Genomic DNA, 20138 nt, shown 5'->3' with positions numbered 1-20138 from the left:
TTTAAATCTGTTCAGCTCATCCCTGTTTGAGATAAACATGAATGGCCCAATTGTTCATTTTAATAAGATTCAAATAAAAAAGAGCCACCCAGCAGCACAGCACCACATGTTAGAAGGGGATCTCTCACTGAAGAGGAAAGTGAAGATGGTGCAGCTTGATTTCATCTCAGATGGCCTGACTCTGGTCGCTATCAAGCCAGTAATTGCCACCTTGAAACTTCTACAGGCCAAAGTTGGATTAAGGCATTTGATTTTGCCAAGCATGTTAAGCTCTTTGCAGTTCCTTTAGTGGATTTAGCACCCAATTGATGCATACTTTTGAAACTAGCCTTTTTTATGAAGTGGGCTGTGGAAGGCATGATGCCCTTTAATTGATGTCCAGCTATTATTTGTAAGATTTAGCCTTGATCCACGAATAATTATCAAATTGTGTCTCAAAAAAATATCAACCAAACAACATGTGATGGCATCCTCATAAGTCCTGTGTAGAAAGGCTACAGCCTTGTTGGCCCTCTCGCCAGGTATTTGGCAGTTGGAAGAAAAGCAAAATATCCCCTAATATTTTGCATAAATTCTCCTTGCCGCTGTTCAAACTTTTAACTTATTTAAGGCTATTACTTTTTTAGTTTTTTTTGTTTTTTTTCTCTTCTGTCTACCTGTGAGCAAAGAAGGTAAATTCCCTTCTGGATGTTTGTTCGTTAGCTTGGTTTGGGGTTTTTTGGTTGGTTTGCTTTTTTGTGTGTTGGTTTGTTTTTTACCATTGTGAGCGGCTCAGGTTTTGCCAGCTCACCTTCAGCACAGTTACCCTTAACTGAAAGTCCTACAGTTCCTGTTTGAAAGAGCAGAGTGTTTCAATTCCACTGTGCAAACAGGTGGCCTAATGTAAAATCATCTGCTTTTATTCCAAGGCTACACAGAAGAAAAAGAGAGATCAGCTGGCCTCTAAAGTTGCCGTGATTTATGCATCCACATATTTCGAAAAAAGCGTGGCACAAAATTAGAGGTGCCTGTGTTCCTGCCTCAAGAACACCCCAGCCTTACAGAATATCCTGATTGTCCCAAAAAGCAGAAAATGCCTGCTTGTTTTAAAGAAAGCTCTGAAAAATGCCCGTGCAATTCTTTCTCTCACAGAGCCAAGGTCCAAGTGAACTGAAAAGGTACTTAATGGCTCATCTCCAATTTCTGTACTCTCTAATATTCTTCAAGCACAGCCATCTCATTCCCAGCTGTTCCTTAGGCATACAGAACAAAACAATGCAAGAATCATTTTTGAAAACATTACCGTGTTTTACTAAATCCATCTATTTTGCTAGAGATGAGCTGTTTGGCCACTTTATCCATGCGCATGGTATTTGTGTGTGAGATTTGCCCTGTCAAATGCCCCGAGGGATTAATTCCCAGAGTCTCAAGTCCCAGGAGCGGATTGCGTCCGGAGCTCTAGGAAGAGCTGTCTCGCTTTGCAGCGCGCTGAATCCCGCAGGGCGATGCCACAGGCTGCGGGCAGCACCAGCCTGGGGAGGCACAGAGCGCAGCACGGGCTGAGTGGGTCAGCAGCGGCAGCTGACGCACACCGCGACACCTTCGCACTGGGAAGCCACCAAATCCATCCGTGCTGACCGCAGTATTTCGGGCTTGTCAAGCGTCATCGCTTTGGACTTCTCCTGACCTCGCTTAGCAGAACGGTGGCACCGCCTGTAAGCTTTTTCTGCAGTATTTGCCCGATAAGTAGCCCTGTAGGCATTTGTTTTCTCTCATCAAATCATTAAATGGTAATGCGGTTGTTAGTTCGCCGTGCCCGGTTCGAATACATTTTGCAGCCAGAAACCATTCCCAGTTCATTAAGTGCCTGACCTCAGCATTAACACCCCCTCTGCTCGGGTTGCCTTGGAAACAAAGCTTCCTGTGCGTAATCCAAGCTTATCTAGCTCTTTATCCTACATGTGACCCTTAATTACTTGCTAAATTAGAATGGTTTTCTGAAAATCACAAGAGGAGGTTAATATGTTCTTCCAGAGCTGGTCAAGCTAAGATGACACCAAATTCACAGGGAATTCAAATTCCATGATCCCTGAAGGCGTCTCTTTCAGAAGGAAGATGAACTTTCCCAATGGGAGACAGTGTGCCATGATAATGCTCCTGTCACTCACTTTCCTTGCCCTGCTTGTCCAGACCCAGCTTAATCCAGTGTGAGCAACGGAGTAAGTAAATATCAGGTTGATTAATTACGGTGCAAGATTCAGTAACCACTTGTCTTCTGTAATTAACATTGTAATTGAAATTAAATAATACACTTTCACACACAGATTGCTGGTCTAGGAGGAGGAGCAAGGGAGAATCCGCAAGGCTGTGACAGGGAGATGAAGCACAGAAAAACAGGGCTCAATATATTGCCTTTTTTTAATTGTGATACATCTTAAGAAATTCTTCTGTCAAAAAAAGGAGATTTTTTTAAAAGGCTGGATTGATGATCTTAGAGGTCTTTTCCAATCTTAATAATTTTATTATTCTAAAAAGAAAAATTGTTACTTCCAGATGTCTTGGAGTTGCGATTAAATCGGGCTGGTTGTTGAAGAGGGGCTTTAAATTGCTGAAAGTCCACTTTCCCTTCACTGATTTGATAAACAGAAATAACGAGACAAGGTAATGCTCTCTAAGATGCCCAGGGCTTTCCCTATCCATTGTTACCCGGGGCAACTCAAGGACAGTGAGTCTTTGGCTTCAATGAGTGGCTTTATAAAGCTGAGTTAAGGCTCAAATGCTAAGGCATGGTCTCAGGTAAAACCAAAAGTAAAATCCTCTGTGACTTCCACACAGCATTTAATTAACTGCACATATATTAAAGCACAGCCAGTGCAAAAAACCCAGTCTGTTTCAGCATTCCCATCTATTGTGACACAGAAAATAACTCTGCCTGTGTGCAAAGGCTTGCCTTCAGGGATATTTATAAAAATCACGGACTAGTCACCGAGATTGGAGGAGACCAGACAGGTCTTGCATTCCTGCTCAAAATCCTCAAGTTAACACAAGATATCTCAAAAGTTTATTAGCATAAGCAGTGATTCTCCCCACACTTTTTAGGAGTTCACTCACTGGAGCCTCATTTGTTTTCCTTTTTTCTCCTCTGCCCTTTCCAGTGTGGGCTTGTTAAGGTGTCCAAATGCTCAGAGCTCTGGAGGCTGAAAGAGAGATTTGTAGCTACTGCATGTTCACAGGGGTTTTGACTTCCTGACAAGATTTATGGGAAATGTCACGGCATTTTTATAAGAATAATGATAGACAAATTATACTAAGTACTTCCAGGCAGAATTTGAGATAATGAAGGTATTTCATTTGTTATGATTGTACAAAATTATGATTATACAGATTATCAAACTGCCAGTGCAGGCAGTTCCTGTCAATCCAATCCAGTGGCCTATTTTCTGTTCTCTTTGCTGAACCTTCATTTCCCTGTTACTGGGTTTGAATTCAAACGTAATTTTCAGGACAGAATTCAAAAAGTTCTTACAAATAGGAAACATTTTTGTTTCCTCTAGGGAGCTCATGTAGCAAAACAATTTGAAGAGACTTACCTTGAAGAGTCTAAACTGCTAATATCTATAATTTTGGGAGTCTCTGGATGTTTTCCTGCATGTCACAGCAGATTGGAGGGCAGCTTTCCGTGCCTGGGAAGAAGACTTTTGAAGGAGTTTCCATTTTCAAAGGAGGTTTTACAAATCCTCCATGCACAATTGCTAAGACAGTGTCTATGCCAATGCCTCTAAATGGCAAAATTTCAGCCTGCTCTCACACGTGTGGGTGAGTGGGTAAGAAGGAATTGTTTCAAGGCTTGAGTTTTTGGCTTTCTAGTCTCCTTCAGCGTGGTTCTGGTATTTCATAGGCATTAATTCTGAGGTTACTGGCAAATGGAGGAAGCAGACAGGAGAGGGCCTCATGCTGCCCTGCTTGGACCTCTGAGGCACACACCATTTTATCCCCTGAAGTAATTCCAGAATTTTACTGGAAAAAATTACTTTCTAGATCTTTAAAGGACAGAAAAACTGCTGAGTTTTCTGTGTCTAGAAAGCTGCCAAGAAGAGACTCCCAATTCCCATGACATCTCCCACACATATGCTCTAAAAAATGCAAAATAGATTCATAAATCAGGGATGGTTTAGAATATTGTTGGATGGAAGACACTATACAAAACAAAACATCAAGCACTTCTTTCTCTATAGAAACAAGTGTTAACTGCTCAAGAATCCTCAATATATTTATATGCAGACATTCTAAAATTTATCTCAGAAACATTTTGCTTGCCAAGTTTCATCTGGTCATATATTTGCTTACTCCTTTGTGTAGCTGAAAAAGAAGTGAGAATGTAAGGTTTTACTTTCACCCACGCTGAAGGAAATGTGTGCCATTTTAGAAAAATAACTTAATCTCTCCCAAATGCCTCCTCTTTTTTAGCAGGCTCTGAACCTACGTAGTGAGTCTTAGATTGCTCATATTTGCAGATTAAGAGGAAAAGAAGGGATGTCAGAATCAAATGGGTGTGAAAAATGTAGAACAAAACCCAAGGGTGTAAAGAAACTGAAAAAGAAAAACACTCCTGATAAGTATTTTCTTCTCCAATAAGGCAGCGAGACAGGCTGAATATGAGGAGAATGGAAAAGAAAGCTCTTAACTGTTGGTTCAGTGCTTGGTTTAACTCTCGGTTTGACAAGCCCTGCCCCGCTGTGTGACGCTACGCGCTGACACCGGCCGTGTTTCCCATCCTGGCAGTGTCGGGGCTGTCCCCATCTGTCACCGCTGTCACCGCTCACGGCTGGCGCGGGCCTGCCACCTGAGCTTTGGCTTGCTCACCTTGCGGAAGGCTGTCTCGCATGTTGGAGAAACAGCGTGCATTTTCCTGCGGGACTTCCGACTGCTCTGCAAATGAACCGAAAAGAGCTGGTGGATGCGCCGTCTTTGCTAAGGAAGTAACATTGAGGGGAACGAACGGCGTATTTATCTTTCAGACATTCTGTGCACCGTTAGCGGCTCGCAGGTGCCTGAGAGGCCGCACGAACGCGGCTGATCCGCGCCCCAGCTCACAGCGCACGGCCCCTCGGACCCGGGGCTACTCGGAAATTCACCAGGAGGGACCGGGACCGGGGCCACGCTCCGATCGTGCCCGGTGCCCGGTACCCGCCCCGGTGCCCGGCCCTCAGCCCGCCCTCAGCCCGCCCTCTCCCGGCCCTCAGCCCGCCCTCTCCCGGCCCTCAGCCCGCCCTCTCCCGGCCCTCAGCCCGCCCTCTCCCGGCCCTCAGCCCGCCCTCAGCCCCGCCCTCTCCCCGCCCTCTCCCGGCCCTCAGCCCGCCCTCTCCCGGCCCTCAGCCCGCCCTCTCCCGGCCCTCAGCCCGCCCTCTCCCGGCCCTCAGCCCGCCCTCAGCCCCGCCCTCTCCCCGCCCTCTCCCGGCCCTCAGCCCGCCCTCTCCCGGCCCTCAGCCCGCCCTCAGCCCCGCCCTCTCCCCGCCCTCTCCCGGCCCTCAGCCCGCCCTCAGCCCCGCCCTCAGCCCGCCCTCACCGCGGTCCCGCCTCTCCCCCCGCCCCTCACGTGCCCGCCCCCGCGCTCGGCCAATCAGGGGCCGCCCCGCTGGCCCTGTGCATTGCCCCGCAGCTCGGCCAAGATGGCGGCGCCGCTCGCCCCGCTGGTGCTGCTTCTGCTCGCCCTCGGCCGCCCGGCGCTCTCCGGTGCACAGGCCACGGAGGGCGCGGCGGCTGCGCCGCATCGGCGCTTCGAGTACAAGTACAGCTTCAAAGGGCCGCACCTGGTGCAGGCGGATGGCACGGTGCCGTTCTGGGTGCACACGGGCAGTAAGTGCCGGGCGGGGGTGCCGGGGCCGGGCCGGCGGCGTTCCCGGGGTGGAGGCGGCAGGGTCCGCTCGGGGGACGCGGGCTCTCGGGGAGAAGCCGCGGGCGAAGCTGGCCGTAGGTGCCGGCCGTGCCCTCGGGCTCCACGTGGCACGGGAGATGCGGCGGCGGCGAGGAGGTGCCCGGGCCCGCCCGCAGGTGCGAAGGCGCCCATGGCCCGATGGGCTCGTGGTGCGGCGGCCGCGGGCCCGGGGAGGGCACTGGCGGCGCTGCCGGGAAGTGCTGATGTGTCACTGCTGCCGCGCTCCAGCTCGGCCCGGGCCCTGCTGCCACACAAACCGCTGGCTTTCGGCGTCTCAAAGCTCGAAATGCAAATAGGACTTGGTTGAAGAGCGTTTGTTTCTGTGCGCTCTGGGTTAAGGGTTCCGTGGTGCTCCCAAAGGCTCGTTGCCTTTCCTGGGTGTCCCCCCTTGAGAAATGTGTTGACATTTACAGTTCCATCTTCACAGTTTCTCTGCAGTAACTTCTGTGGTTTTGGTTTTTGTCAGACTTTAACTTAGTTGCTACTGCTTAATTCTCAAATGTACCTTTTTTTTTACTTGACGTCATGATGCAAGTGACATGAAGGCAACTGTCTATAGATGAGTTTTTCCCCCTTCTTTTTCAAGAAAATAATCCCTGAAAGTAATGTTCTTTAATGCAAGCAAATGAATCTCTCTCTGAATGTATGCCTGTCGTTCTTTTGTACTGCTAAGCAGAAAGTTAGAACATCTTGTTTTCTTTATAGATGCCATCCCAAGTGCAGATCAGATCCGTATAACAACCTCCTTGAAAAGCCAGAAGGGCTCCGTGTGGACAAAAAACAAATCAATATTTGAATACTGGGAAGTAGAAGTGACCTTTCGAGTTACAGGAAGAGGCCGCATTGGAGCTGATGGATTGGTAGGAGCGGTTTAATGTAACTGAGAAGAACAAATGTGCTTTAAAAGTGAATCTTGACTTATGACGTTTTGCTTTCTTCATAGGCAATCTGGTTTACGGAAGAGCAAGGCTTGGAAGGTCCTGTTTTCGGGGCAGCTGATAAATGGAACGGTGTTGGAATTTTCTTTGATTCGTTTGACAATGATGGGAAGGTTGGTTGGAAGGAAACTCTTGCAGCAAAGATGACAAATTCATTTCCTGCCTGTTGAGGAAGAAGCTACGATGTTGTTTTCTTACTCTTCCCCTCTTTCACTTTAAAGGCTAAAATTAGTCAGGTTTCCCTTCCACTTCCTTTCCACATAGAAATTGGAAACACCAATTTCTATGCATGTCTTCAGAGATGCTCTTTTTCTTGGGAGAAATCTGCTTTGAGGCAGCTCAGCAGCAAAGATTTTGTAGCTGATGAGAATGACAGTTGCTGTATTCAATTCTCAATTTTCCAGTCCAGAATGATCCTGAAACTTAAAGAATACGTAGTAGGTCTGCTTGGGTGCTATTGCTTTCCCTGCACAACTTTGGCTTGCTTGTAGATGTTTTAGACTGATTTTAGCAGAAGGCTTTCACAGATGTTGCTGATATTTCCCTTCACATTAAACTAATCCATTTGTGTGCCATGTCTTTCCCTAGAAAAACAATCCTGGAGTGATTGTTGTAGGCAACAATGGAAAGCTGCTGTATGACCATCAGAAGTAAGTTTATTTTCAGCGTTATTGCTGAATGCTTGCTTTTGAATGATGAATTGTTCCATTAAACCCTTTAAGAAGCATTATAAAGGCTTCTTTCATACAAAACTTTGTTGTTTCCTTTACATTTGATGGTTTTTATTTGTTAAAACACTGCTTTGGCAGTAACAGCAGAGAAATTGGCAACTGATGGATATTTTATTGGCATATGCCCTTTGGGATGGATGAACTCAGATGAATACAGGTACAGTACAGACTATTGCTTATGGGGATCCTCCACACACAGATAATAATTGGCAGAAGTGACTGACTGAAAGCAAATTGCTGTTAAATTAGTTGTATTAATTTTGGTTTCCAATTGTTTATCAGCAGCACAATGGACACCTTTTTGGATTTCGGAGAGGAGAGGTGTCTAGCTCAGTTGGTGCAGTTATTTCCATCTAGGTTCCTGGGTGTGGGAATATACCAAAAAATTGTATCTTAGGATGTATCTCAGAAAACAGACCTCCCCATTGCTGCATTCCCTCTGCATTGTGTCCTGAGTACAGCATGCAGTCAGTACTGGAGATCCCTGCAGAAAGCTCAGTGCAATTGCAGAACAGCCTGGAAAAGCTTGCAGATTGAAAAACTGTGCTGAGGTTGCTTAGTGAGAGTCAGACCCTTTTTTGTTGCAGCTGATTAATGATAACACAGAGTTTTATTGATGTTCCCTTTTTGCACAGCGATGGATCCACGCAAGCCCTGGCATCCTGTCAGAGGGACTTTCGGAACAAGCCCTATCCTGTGCGAGTCAAGATCACCTACTACCAAAAAACACTGACTGTGAGTCCCAAATAACACAATTACTTGTTTTTCTCAGCTTCTTAAATGGGAGACTGGATTTTCCCAGAGTTGCAACAAATATGCCAGTTCCAGCGTTTTGGCTACATTGCAATGCAGGTATTGCTGATTTTTCTGATGTGACTTAGGAGGCAGTTGTGCAAATGATATGCTCATGATATGCTCAAACCCTTCTGTTGCTCTGGACTTGCCTGGAGAGGTGTCCCAAAGCCAGGATCTGTTTTAGCTACCGGTGATTGAGCTGCTCCTGAGCTTGGTATTTCTTAAGCTAATCTAAGAGTTACAGAGGGTTTTATAGCTGATTTTTGAACCAGAGGTTCTTGAAATGTGGCTAAAACCCTAAAACTCTTCAACAGTAGATTTAAATTTTCTACTTGGGGCTTCTCACCTCTATTTCTTGGAGGGCTTTCAAGACTAAAGACTAAAACCCACTGGTATAAGGGGGTCTTTAAGGCTTCTCTAAATACTAGCTGATTGTGAATTCCTTCTAGGTAAGGAGAGAAAAATACTAATATGGTGCCAGGTTGTGAAAGCTACAGAGTGTGTGTTTGTTGGCACCTGATCCCTTCTGGAAAGGTGCTGTTCATACATTCACAGGTAGCAGCCATAAAGTGCAGAGCTATCATTTTGTAGTAGAAGTTTCTCTAAAAGTAGACATGACTGTACCTAGAAGAGGGCAGACCTTGTACTGTGTTGTCATGGGAAAAGCTGCCTGTCACTCCTGAATGAAAGTTAAACTTCAGCCTCCAAGGCTGCTCCGTTCTCACCTGGGGCCTGATGCCTCCTCTGGGAGCTCCATGTCCCAGATGTGGCTGCTAAACTTAGCAGTTCTCTCTTTCTCTGGGGATGCATCTGCAGAATTTCCTTCAGCTTTGAATCACAACTGCAAGGGATGACTGGTGTAGATCAGTTCTGTGTTGCCCAGAACCTTCTTAGGATGTGGACTTTTGCAAATAGAATGCTTATGTAAAATGTTGGTAAAAATGTCTCTTTCAAACATAAATAGTTTTTTATGAGCTGAGTTACCCAATAAAGTTGTATTTTGTGAGCATTACTGCGAACTGACAAAAAAATTAACACAAAAATGTGGTGAAAATCATAAGTGTTTGTCCTTTTAGGTATTAATTAATAATGGCTTTACTCCGGATAAAGAGGACTACGAGTTTTGTGCCAAAGTGGAAGATATGGTGTTGCCATCTCAAGGGTATTTTGGAATATCTGCAGCCACAGGGGGACTTGCAGGTAGAAAACGTTAAAAATTATGGCAAATGCTGTGGGGACTTGTAAGGCTTGCAAGAAAGTTTGGTTGGGTGGTTGGGTTTTAACTACTCATGTTGATCCATTATACTAATTTTTGACCATGGGGATGTAATGAACCCTCTTACAGTCCCAAATTACTTACATGCTTTGGACTTTTCCTTGCTGCAGCTAAAGAGTTTTCATTTTTTCCTGACAAAGCCCCTGTAGATTCTCATTCCCCACTGCACAAACACTTGTGAGGATGCAGTTTTTTGAAGATCCTTTGCAAGTGGAAGGTTGGCTTGGGAGTTAGACACATTTGTAAGGTGGTTTTTTGTTTGTTTGTTGAATACAGATGACCATGATGTGCTGTCATTTCTGACCTTCCAGTTGACTGAACCTGGGAAGGAAGCAGTAAGAATTTTTATGCATGATTAGTAAAATATTTTATTGTACATATTATTGTATGTGCAGCACCAAATTATGGTATTTCCTCTTAAGTCGTACGTGGCATTCCTGTCTCACAATTTTGACATGTGGCTGTGCTGTCATGTGGTTTAGAAAAATTAAACTAGTATTGTAATGTTTCAGTAATATTGTCATTAATGTTCTCAAGACCAGAATTCTGGAAGCACCACTGAAGCAACAAAACTCATGATGTTAAATCAAACCATGCAGTATTATAAAGTACATTTTCTTTTGGAAGTGGGCAAATATCTGTTCTCACTTTCAACTTTCCTTACTTCTAGGATGATTCCATACTGCTAAAAAGCATTCATGCTTGTTAAACTTGTTTTAATTTTGTATTGGGAAAATTTTCTATTGGATCTACATGGGAATGTGTGATTTTTCACTTCAGTTGAATGTAGAATGTGCTGCAGTAATTTTGTTAGGTGTTCACTTCTGAAATCTGACCAGGAGAGTCAGTTGTGTTAAGAGTGGGGAAGAACATGAAAAAATCTCACACGTGCCCTTCCTTCTGATAATGTTTTAAAGCCAACACCAGATGCAGAAATCCCTCAGAAAGATAAAGAGAAGTATCAAGAAGAGTTTGAACACTTTCAGCAAGAATTGGACAAGAAGAAGGAAGAATTTCAAAGGGAACATCCTGATGTGCAAGGACAGCCAGGTAAGTTATTTGAGCTATTTTTCAGTTGTCCAGGAAAACATTTGTTTTCCAGGATGTTCTGAACTAGGGATACTCTGGCTGATCTTGCTAAGCTCCCACTGATGTTACTTACATTATTTTAAAATCTTTACTGTAATTTGTTTCCTGTTTCTAAAGTTATCCTGGTGGTGCCTGTATTGAGAACAAAATGAATGACTGGAAACATGGTGGGAATTATGAGCAACAGAAGGGAGAGGAGGTCATGCATCTCTGTAAGGTGGTGATTAAGACAGCATGGCCTTTTTCATTAAAGGACATCTTTTTGGTCTGTTTCTGCACATTCATAGAAAACTTTTTTAAAGGTGGCCTGTGCATATCTTGGAACATGTGCTTACCATGGAAAAGCTTTTTAATGCTTGCCTAATGCTGGGCAGACAAGAACCCAATTATTTGAAAATATAATGGAAGCCATTTGTTACTTCCGTGGATTTTAGTAGCTGTATGTGACTGCAAATACACCGGGAATGTACTTGGGGCATCTAGAGGTGAAATTTCAGGTTGTCACCTTTATTGCACAGTGATACATTATGACATTATGTTCTAAAGGTCCTATAGGTTATTTTGATCTGCATTTTTGAGATATGGTTCAGCCTTTCTTTGATAAGAAATAATCCCTTTGCCACAGAGTCTTGTGGACGTTGGGATGGTGAAGTTGTAGGAGAAGGTAGATGGATGTGAATATGTTAAGGGAGCAAGGAGAATGATCCAATGCAACTTGTGAGGGATGTGCACATGTGTAAAAAGCCCCTGTGTTTTTTCTTAGCAGCAGATGATGTTTTTGAAACTGTGAGTGATCGTGAACTGAGGCAAATCTTTGAGGGGCAGAATCGAATTCACCTGGAAATCAAACAGCTTAACAGACAGCTGGACATGATTCTGGATGAGCAGAGGAAATATGTCTCTGCAGTCACAGAAGAGATTGCCAAAAGAGGAGCTGGGTCTCCAGGTCAGCAGGGACAGGTAAATAAACCCCATGGTGATTCAGAGCCCAGCCTGATTCCAGCTGTGGGATTAATTTTTTTTTTCCAAGATATGTTGATCTTTTTTCCCCCCTGCCCCTACCAGGTTTTCCAGCAAGAGATAGAGACAGTTGTGAAAACCCAAGAAGAGGTCATTAGACAAGTAAAGGAAATGAGGTAAACACCTTCCAAATATTATGGCTGTGGTTTGAATTTTATAATTTCCATTTAAATCCTCTGTATTATTTCAGTGAGACAGTATTGACAAACTTGACGTTTGTGTCAGTTCCTTAGTGAAGACTCCCTGCATATATTTAATTTCTGTAATAAAGTCAGTTCATGCCCCAACGATTGCTAAGAGCCATAACTTGTCTCTTTTTTATAATGAAATTCCATTATTTATATAATGAAATTCAACAGCTTAGTTCAGCCCCTTTAAAAACAATGAAGTAAACCCCTTATCTTGAACATGCTATACTGCTGAAATAGATTTGTGAAGATGCTTGTGTTTGATGGGGGTGTCTCAGTACTCCCTTTAAGATGTTTTACTGTTGCTGTCTTAATCAGGAATGGCTTTAGCCTGGTTTAGCCCTTCATTTGCGGCAGCTAAAACATAGCATTACTTACCTTGTATTTAAAAAAATAAGGAGAAAAACAATTCCTTCAGTTGTGCTTCCCCCACCCCCATATTAGTTTAAGGGCAGCTCCTGTGATTTATCTAAGTAGGTCACTTTTTTGTGGAATAAAGATTAGAGTGCTTCCATTTTTGCACTTGTTCTTCCACAGAAGCTTTTATGTTAATATTCTTGACAAATCTTTATACCTTGCAAGCAAATTAGATTTTCTTGTTAACATTGGCAGTCTGCCCTTTTAGTGACTACTTACCAGCTCACAGTTTGCGTAACATCATCTTAATACTTTTCTTAGATTAAGGAAATGCTTTATTTAGAGAGAGAAATAAACAGCCCCTCTGTGCATCGCTTGTCATCCCGCAGGAAAAGGACTTAGGGGCCAAGTAATTTTCTTGGCAAGATTGTGGATTTCTTATCACCTGATTACAGAAGAATCTTGCATGTTCCTACAATAGAAACTGTCAGCAGGGTGTTATTAATGCAAAAGTCAATAGAAATTCGATTTGATACAGGCGTGTCTATTAAGGGAAGTTATTTTGCTTTTAAGAAAGTCTGGATTGGTCTGGGGGAAGGCGGGTGTGCAGATTTCTGTTCATTATGTAGAGATGGTTCTGTTAGGAGGGAGAAGAACCAAGGGAGTGTCCCACTTGTGTTATAACACTGTGAGGTGTGTGGAAAGACTGAATTACTGGCAGTGGGCATGAGGCAGTGGACATGACAGGTTATTTAAGGTAAAACCTTCCAGTGAGAAATTTACTTCTAAAATTATCATTATCACATTAATTGCAAGTCCAGGTAAATGAAAAATTGCTGACCACTCTACAGAGAGTTAGGAGTGCTCCATGAAAGCGTTGAAGTGTGCTTCCATCTCGACCAAATGGAAAGTTTTAAGTAAATTAAACAGAAATCCAGAGGCATACATTTTGATTGTCTGTTCTGTTAATAATGAAGAGATTATCATTCACATGATAAATATTTTTGCTGTAGAATAATCCTCTTTGCAACTCAAAAGAAACAGCACAGTAGGGGAAAATTATATAAACATATTGATTAGAGATTAAGGTTTTTTTCTTTCATTGACTAGTTTACTTCAAACCAAATTAGATATGAAACCTCAAGTTTTTCTGGATTTAATTTCATTTGTTGTAGAAGGAAAATGAATTCACAATAAGATAATATTAAGTATTTTGACAATGCATATGGGAATTGAGTTCCTCGTATAAATGGTAATCACAAAACAAGGATGTATCTAAATCTTTTCTTATCCCTAAAGCCTCTTCCTTGTTTTTATTTCTTACATGACTGATTTTATTTATTTATTTATTTGTTTTTCAAACAGCTTTTGGGTTTCTGCAAAGATTGCATTAAACTCTGCTGATCCTAGAGCCCTGGCCAGCGCCTGAGACAGAACTCTTGTTCTGTAGCCCTCAGCAGTCAGGCAGGCAAAGCAGATGTCTGGCAACAGAATATTTGCTAGTTCTTATTCTCAGCGTGACTGAGAGATGGGGCACTCTGCAATTGGCAGCTGTCTGCACAATGAGCGATTTTTAAAAATCGTAGTTTGGCTAAAGGATTATTTCTTGAGAGGTATTCTTGAAAGCTAGTAGCATTTGCTGCTTTTTGGTGCAATTATGTATTTCAGCCTAATTCAAATGAGCTAAAAGCTGTCCAGAATAGCTGCTGTTTGTAGAAAGGCTGGTGTGTGATGAAAGCTGGTTTGTTGTTTGTCTTGTTTCAGAAGTTCTGTGACTGATGCTCTGAGGTCCATCAGTGGGGCTCAGCACCCTGGCTCTGCAGGAGTCTATGAAACAACCCAGCACTTCAATGACATCAAAGAACACCTTCACGTAGTGAAGAGGGACATAGAGCACTTGGTGCAGCGCAACACGGTAATTTATGTGCTGCGAGTGTAAGTGTGAGTGTAACACGGCTTTCTCTGGCTCTTAGTGAAAAGCTAGGGAGAGCCAGCACGCAATTTAGGGAGCAATTAATCCTTCATTAAGCTGCTTCACTAAAACTATGCTGCCTTGACCTAACTGCATGATCTGGGTCTTGATGAGAAGTTTTGCACAAAGAGCATGATTTTTAGTCTAATTTCCTGTGGAAACAAGGTCAAGCAATTAGGTTTTCTAGGTGCTTTCTTTTTGTGTTTCCCCCCCTACTTAACAGCTCTGTACAGAGGAGATTCTGTGGTGCTTCTGCACACAAGGGAGAGCTTTAATCAGGGAAAACTCAGGCAGGCTCTGCTTAAGGCTTCTTAATACAAAAAAAAAAAGACTGTGTTCACATTCAGCAGTACCTTAGTCTAGCCTAGGTAGCAGTTAAGCTGAATTAGCTTATGATCTGTAGAAGGTCCTTGATTAATTTACCATATTTATGGATTCTTTCCCATGTAAGCCTCAATTTAACATCAGGTAATTTGTCTGAGAAGTGTAAAGGTGGGAGGGGAGAGTGAGATGAGTAGTAAGATTATTTTTTCAGAGTACTGTAGTTTCTCTCCATCATCTCTGATTTTTACATCACATTGCAAAGCCCTTGTTTTTTGAGTCTTCTGATGGGATGTCTTGTTTGCTCTTTTCTTGGTTTTTAGCCATCTGGTGAGAAACAAAAGTGTCCAGAGTTGCCACCGTTTCCATCCTGCTTATCTACAGTGCATTTCTTCGTATTTGTGGCAGTGCAAACTGTGTTATTCATTGGTTATGTAATGTATAGGTAAGTCTCGTGTGGCTTAAAGACAGCAGGGCAAATAGTTTTAGAACTGCTGAACTGATAATGTCATTGGAATGGTATAATTGTGTTAATCTTGTTAAAGCAAGCAATCATTCCGATTGGAAGAGACCTTGGGAGGTCTCCAGTTCAGTCTTCTGCTCCAAACGGGGTCCATGCTGAATTCAGATAGGGTCACTTGGGGTTTAAACGGGTCAGGCCTTCAAAACCTCTGAGAATGCAAAATTTACCATTTCCAGAACCCACTGGAAATGCTGAATTATCATAATGAAATTTGGTTTATTCTATCCCCATTCACCCACCATGTATCAAGTGGGAACCTGACCTGGTTCAACCTGACTGTTGTGTCCTTTTTTTTCCTTTGCTTGGCTTTGCTTTTCTTTTTTCTTTTTTCTTTTTTCTTTTCACTGGGATGGTCTTTCTCTTCTCTTCCCCCTCCTTGTGACGTCATAATGTTGAATTCTATTTGCATTGATGAAAAGGACAACCTCCATGCTTGGTAGTGTTTTTGCCATGAGCTAGAATGATGATTTCCAAGACAAACAAGGAGCTGGTCTCCTGCAGTTCTTTGTAATTCCAGCACCTGGATGTGGTTGATCCACAGTGTCTGTATCCACTAAGAAAACTAATGATCTGTGCCAGAGGGTAAAAGGAAATCCCTCTTAAAGTCAATTCTTTCCCTGATATTTAGGCAAATCAGATACTGAGAAGCTTCAGAAAATGTTCAAGAGTATTTTAAAAGTCAGTTTGTTTGTTCACGTGGGGTTGTTTGTTTTTTTTTCCTTTTGTGTCTGATGCAAAATTGGAAGTCCAGTGATGCTACCTGTGTCTTTGTGAATGGAAAAAAAATATTCTGTTTTTGTGATATGACTTATATTTTCTCTAAGTCTCTATTAATAAGGATTGGAATCTCCTAATCTTCAAATAAATGAAAATGTAAAGCAGTTAGCTAGTTTCAAATTAAAAAGACTTGAAGAATTATTTTCTGCCTTTTCTTTCAGGAGCCAACAAGAAGCAGCAGCCAAAAAGTTCTTTTGATGACCCTTTCCGTTTGTGTGTACATAACACCAGTCTGTATGCACAGAAAATTCTACGCTTCTGTAAATGAGGGAAATTTTAGTGTTGGATATCGTTCAATATTATAAATTATTGAATTTTGTTAAATAAAATGAGTTCCCATTTAAAGTGTTGATGCTAAAAACAGGGAGCAGTTGCTGGATGGGGTAAGACTGTGCACCCTGTCTGTGTTTTCAGCTGACTTTCTCACAAATACTGAAAGGCAAACTCCCCGTTCCTCTGCTTTTGTTAAGATTCCAGAGGAGGAGTTGAAACACCCAGGCTTGGTGTTTGTTCAGAGTGTGAATTGCAGATGGATGATTTGTGCAGAAAACTTGCTACTAAGTGTCCTGACATAGCAGTTAAAAAAAAAAAAAAAAATAAAAAGAAGGTAAAAAATCCCAGACCTCAAAGAACCATTCTTCTGTGGGATTTGGGTTTTTTTAGCAGGTAAAAATTTATTATAGACATTTTATTTGTTTACCACTTGGATTTAACAGTATAGGAATATTTTAGTTAATTCTTATTTAAACCCTTTTTAATATGTGGACACAAAGACAGGCCTTTTGATATACTCTTGATACTTGATGTAAAAAAGCAATTATACAGAACATGCAAAGAAAGGCTTCTCTCCCTGTTTTGCAGTTTGATTTTGGGCAGTGAGAAAAAATGTGATAAAGTAGTTTCTTCAAGTACGTTGTGGGGCTGATTTCTTTTTTCATGGTTTCAAGTCTGTCTGTAATTTTTTGGGGAGATTTGTAGAACTTTCCCAACAAAGGTGATTGGTTTATCCATCTTCCAGTCTGATTGTATCAAGGATGTATTTAGTGTGTGAATTTGTCTTTACTTTTCTAAAGCTGTCTTGTGTCTTTCATGTATCAAGTACAGATACTTTGGTTTAAATCTTGACATGGTGAGTATTGTAAACTGCAACTATTGAGTGTTAACCCATTTCTTTACAAACTTGCTTCAGACATGTTTGTTAATCTGTAGAACCAGTGTTTTGTGTCAATTCCTGTTTGGATATCAAAAGCATAAGACTGAACCTGTGTCTTTGATACTGCTTATCAAGTGAACATTTGCTTCAGGAAAGAAAGAAAAAAAGCAGAGGGCCCAACTTAGGAATGTGAAATTAATTGATTTTGCCTTGTTTACATATCTGTGGTAACTTTGTCCTTGAGTTGTATGTAGAATTAGAATAAGTATTTCTGTGGTTTCCTAAATTCTATAAAATACACAAATGCATCAGGATATTTCACTTAGAACTGTTAATCTGTTTATCTGAATCTGCAAAAAATGATCTGTAATGTGACTACTCCTATTGCATTTCTGCAGTCTGCTCCCTTGGAGTGCAACACGTGCTGCCAAATTCATTGTAATGAAGAACACTTCAGTATCGTGCCTGTCAGTTTGGAAAAATGATAAATCTATGCAATATATTTTGTTACTTTAAGTACAGTGTCCAAAAAGCGAATGTCTGTGTATACTAAGAAAATTACACTGGCTACACACCAATTAACACATCTGCAGTATGGAGGATACTCCAAGCGGTATAGCTTTATAGATTCATTTCTAAATTTGAGCAGATTTTGGTGTACTAATGAGAAAAACTACTGCCTCAGGCTAATCAATGAATAAACAACTTTTCAGATAAAGCAGAATAACCCACTGGAATTTATCTCTTCGGTTCTTTCAACACCAGCAAATATTTCCAGGTGCCTTGAGTCTAAGCTATTACAACCCGGACTCTTGTAATGAAACTTACTATATTTTCTTAAATGGTTCTGAAATTGTACAGTGGTGTTTCCTTTCAGTTGCAGACCTTCTTGCATCAACGCAACATCCAAACAGAACTCCTGTCACAGCAGGCTTTGCAAAACCCCTTATGCAGAAAGTATTTTGATACATATCTGGCAGAATGAGGGGCAGTTCTGATGTGTCCATTGGAATGAGCCTGGATTTTTGTTACTGTGAATTTACCCACCCATTCTTTTGGTTTAAAGCTGGAGCAGCCCCTTCTTCTGTTTGTTTGGTTAGAAAGAAGGGCAGCTTGGGGCGATGTCTAGACGGAAGCTTGGAGCCTTCTGTTTTCAGGAGGAGCCTGCTGGGTCAGACGTGGCTTGCACACGCTATGAGAAAACTTCTGTGGTAGGGAACAGAAGGTCTGATATGGGACACCACAAAACTGGGGACTTTGCTTCATGATTCATCTCATGGCTGACTCCCTTGGAGCTTCCATAACTCACTGGATCAAAAGAAAACTCCCAGCTGCCCAGCTCAACTTTGGTCCTGTCTGTTCTTGAAGTGATAGCAACAAATTAGGATTCTGAGAATATTTTTCAGTCAATGTAGCCTCCTGCTAGGTGTCTTTCAGCAGTGACAATGTGTTTGATTCTTATCCAGAAAGGTTTCACAGCTAGGAGGAAAAGATGCAGAATGCAGTTGGACAGTATTAGGGAGAACAGGTTATATTTGAATCGTGGGTAATAAGTGCAAATATTTGGCAATGACAAAATAATGGGCTTGCACTGGTGGGGGTTTGTTAAACACATGGTCACCCCTGAACCTTTCACAAGTCAAATGCGCAATATGGTTTGTAAATGACCTGGTTTAAGGTTTGTAAATTAATTGCTCTGGTTTGTAACTTCTGTGGGAAAAAAATCTGACCTTTCTCAATGATCGATGACTGTAACACCAAAAAAAAAGTCAACTTTTTTCTTTTTATTATTTTAAATTCAAACGGCTGACAGTTTCATGTTTGTTTCTGACTGATGTAAATTGATACTTGGAGTTCAGAGATAACCTTATTTGAATAAAGGTGCATATTTTTAGTAAGCCTTTTTCTTTTCGTTTGGTACATGTGCATGAAATCTAAGCAAGTGTATTTGAAGTATTCTTTACCCTCAGTTCAGAGTGAGAACACTTAGAGATCTGGGTTTAGTTCTACCTAACACTGGGGAGTTAATGGCATTTTGAGTCTGAATTCCCTCTGTGACTTTTTCCCAGCCAGGAGCAAGTTTTTTAGCAAGTGGAGGACAGGAATCTTGAATTTAATCTATTCTAGGTCACAAAACCCTAAAACACTTATTTCTGATGGTCCAGCTGCTAGAAAAGGCTACATCCTCTTGGTAGAGGGATGAAGTAGGGGCAGAGTCCTGGTTCTTTCAAGAACACGTAAGTATTTTTGCATTATGTGACTGGTAGAAACAAAGAATCTAGAAAAGATTTGGAGTTTGGATGTCATTTTTGGGCTGGCCTCTGGAATTTGCCTGTTTCAAGACTGAATTCTGTGCAGGGGTTAGAGATCTGTGTGTTCCTTGGGTGTGGAACACAGGCTTTTATATATCACCCACTTTCATCAGATAAAAGAGGAACAGTCTTTAATTTTGATTTTGCTTAAACTAGAAGGAAAAGACATAGATTTAAAGCAAAGCAAGTGGCAGCATGTGTACTTAATTAGCGGCTGTTTTGTATGTTCTCATGAAGTCTGGGGTTGCTGCCATCAACAAAAAGCAGGAAGTTTCTGAACTGCAATGGAACACCTGCCTGGGACAGAATCACTCTGGGGTGAGCTGTGCCTTTTGTCACTAGTCTCTCCTGTGTTTCTCAGCAGCTTCAGTGCCAATAGGCCCAGTAGCTTTTGAAGCCCTCTTTGTTATCTTTGATCTCAACATGGGAAAGCCTTTTGCTGATTGTGAAGTTGAGAGCTGGAGGGCAAGACCTCTTAGCAGTCTCTCCCCAAGCCAGTCCTCGCCTTTCTCAATCCCGTGAAAGCATCAGTTCTAGGCACAAAATTATGTTAGAAACATTTCTAGAGGGATCAAAGCCTACAGCAAAGTCAGGGAAGCTTCTTTTCAGTTAAGACCAACAGCACAAAGTTTAACAGATACCACTTTCCATACACTTGGAGAAGACCCTTGAGACCTAACACTGGAAAAATCAGTGTTTACGAAGTTCCAGCTAGGAGAATTTTAAATAATGATGAAGTAGTTGTTACTTGGAATTCACAATTCTGAGTGAT

At 42.1% G+C, this 20138-nt stretch overlaps 1 protein-coding gene and 1 long non-coding RNA gene across 3 annotated transcripts; one reads left to right on the top strand and one right to left on the bottom strand.

Annotated features, from left to right (window-relative positions):
- Window positions 1–3569: 3569 nt before the first annotated feature.
- LOC132086289 (uncharacterized) lies at window positions 3570–5882 on the bottom strand. The gene is made up of 3 exons (XR_009420401.1): window positions 5790–5882; window positions 4843–4908; window positions 3570–3662 (listed from the first exon to the last, which is right to left on the bottom strand). It is a non-coding gene; the product is annotated as an uncharacterized LOC132086289 (long non-coding RNA).
- LMAN1 (lectin, mannose binding 1) lies at window positions 5631–18952 on the top strand. Of its 2 annotated transcripts, none has more exons than XM_059491836.1 (13): window positions 5631–5835; window positions 6620–6774; window positions 6858–6965; window positions 7441–7502; window positions 8219–8318; window positions 9455–9578; window positions 9931–9989; window positions 10572–10704; window positions 11510–11703; window positions 11809–11879; window positions 14073–14223; window positions 14925–15046; window positions 16063–18952. In XM_059491836.1, the coding sequence occupies exons 1-13, from the start codon at window positions 5649–5651 to the stop codon at window positions 16097–16099; spliced, it is 1503 nt and encodes a 500-aa protein (XP_059347819.1). In that variant the 5' UTR covers window positions 5631–5648; the 3' UTR covers window positions 16100–18952. The 2 variants fall into 2 exon arrangements, with proteins under 2 accessions (XP_059347819.1, XP_059347818.1); XM_059491835.1 differs by having other exon boundaries at window positions 11507–11703.
- The last annotated feature ends 1186 nt before the right edge of the window (window positions 18953–20138 follow it).

Source organism: Ammospiza nelsoni, chromosome Z, assembly GCF_027579445.1.
Source record: "Ammospiza nelsoni isolate bAmmNel1 chromosome Z, bAmmNel1.pri, whole genome shotgun sequence".
Taxonomy (NCBI): domain Eukaryota; kingdom Metazoa; phylum Chordata; class Aves; order Passeriformes; family Passerellidae; genus Ammospiza; species Ammospiza nelsoni.
Note: the sequence above shows the minus strand (reverse complement) of the source record. Positions and strands in the feature narration are given on the sequence as shown.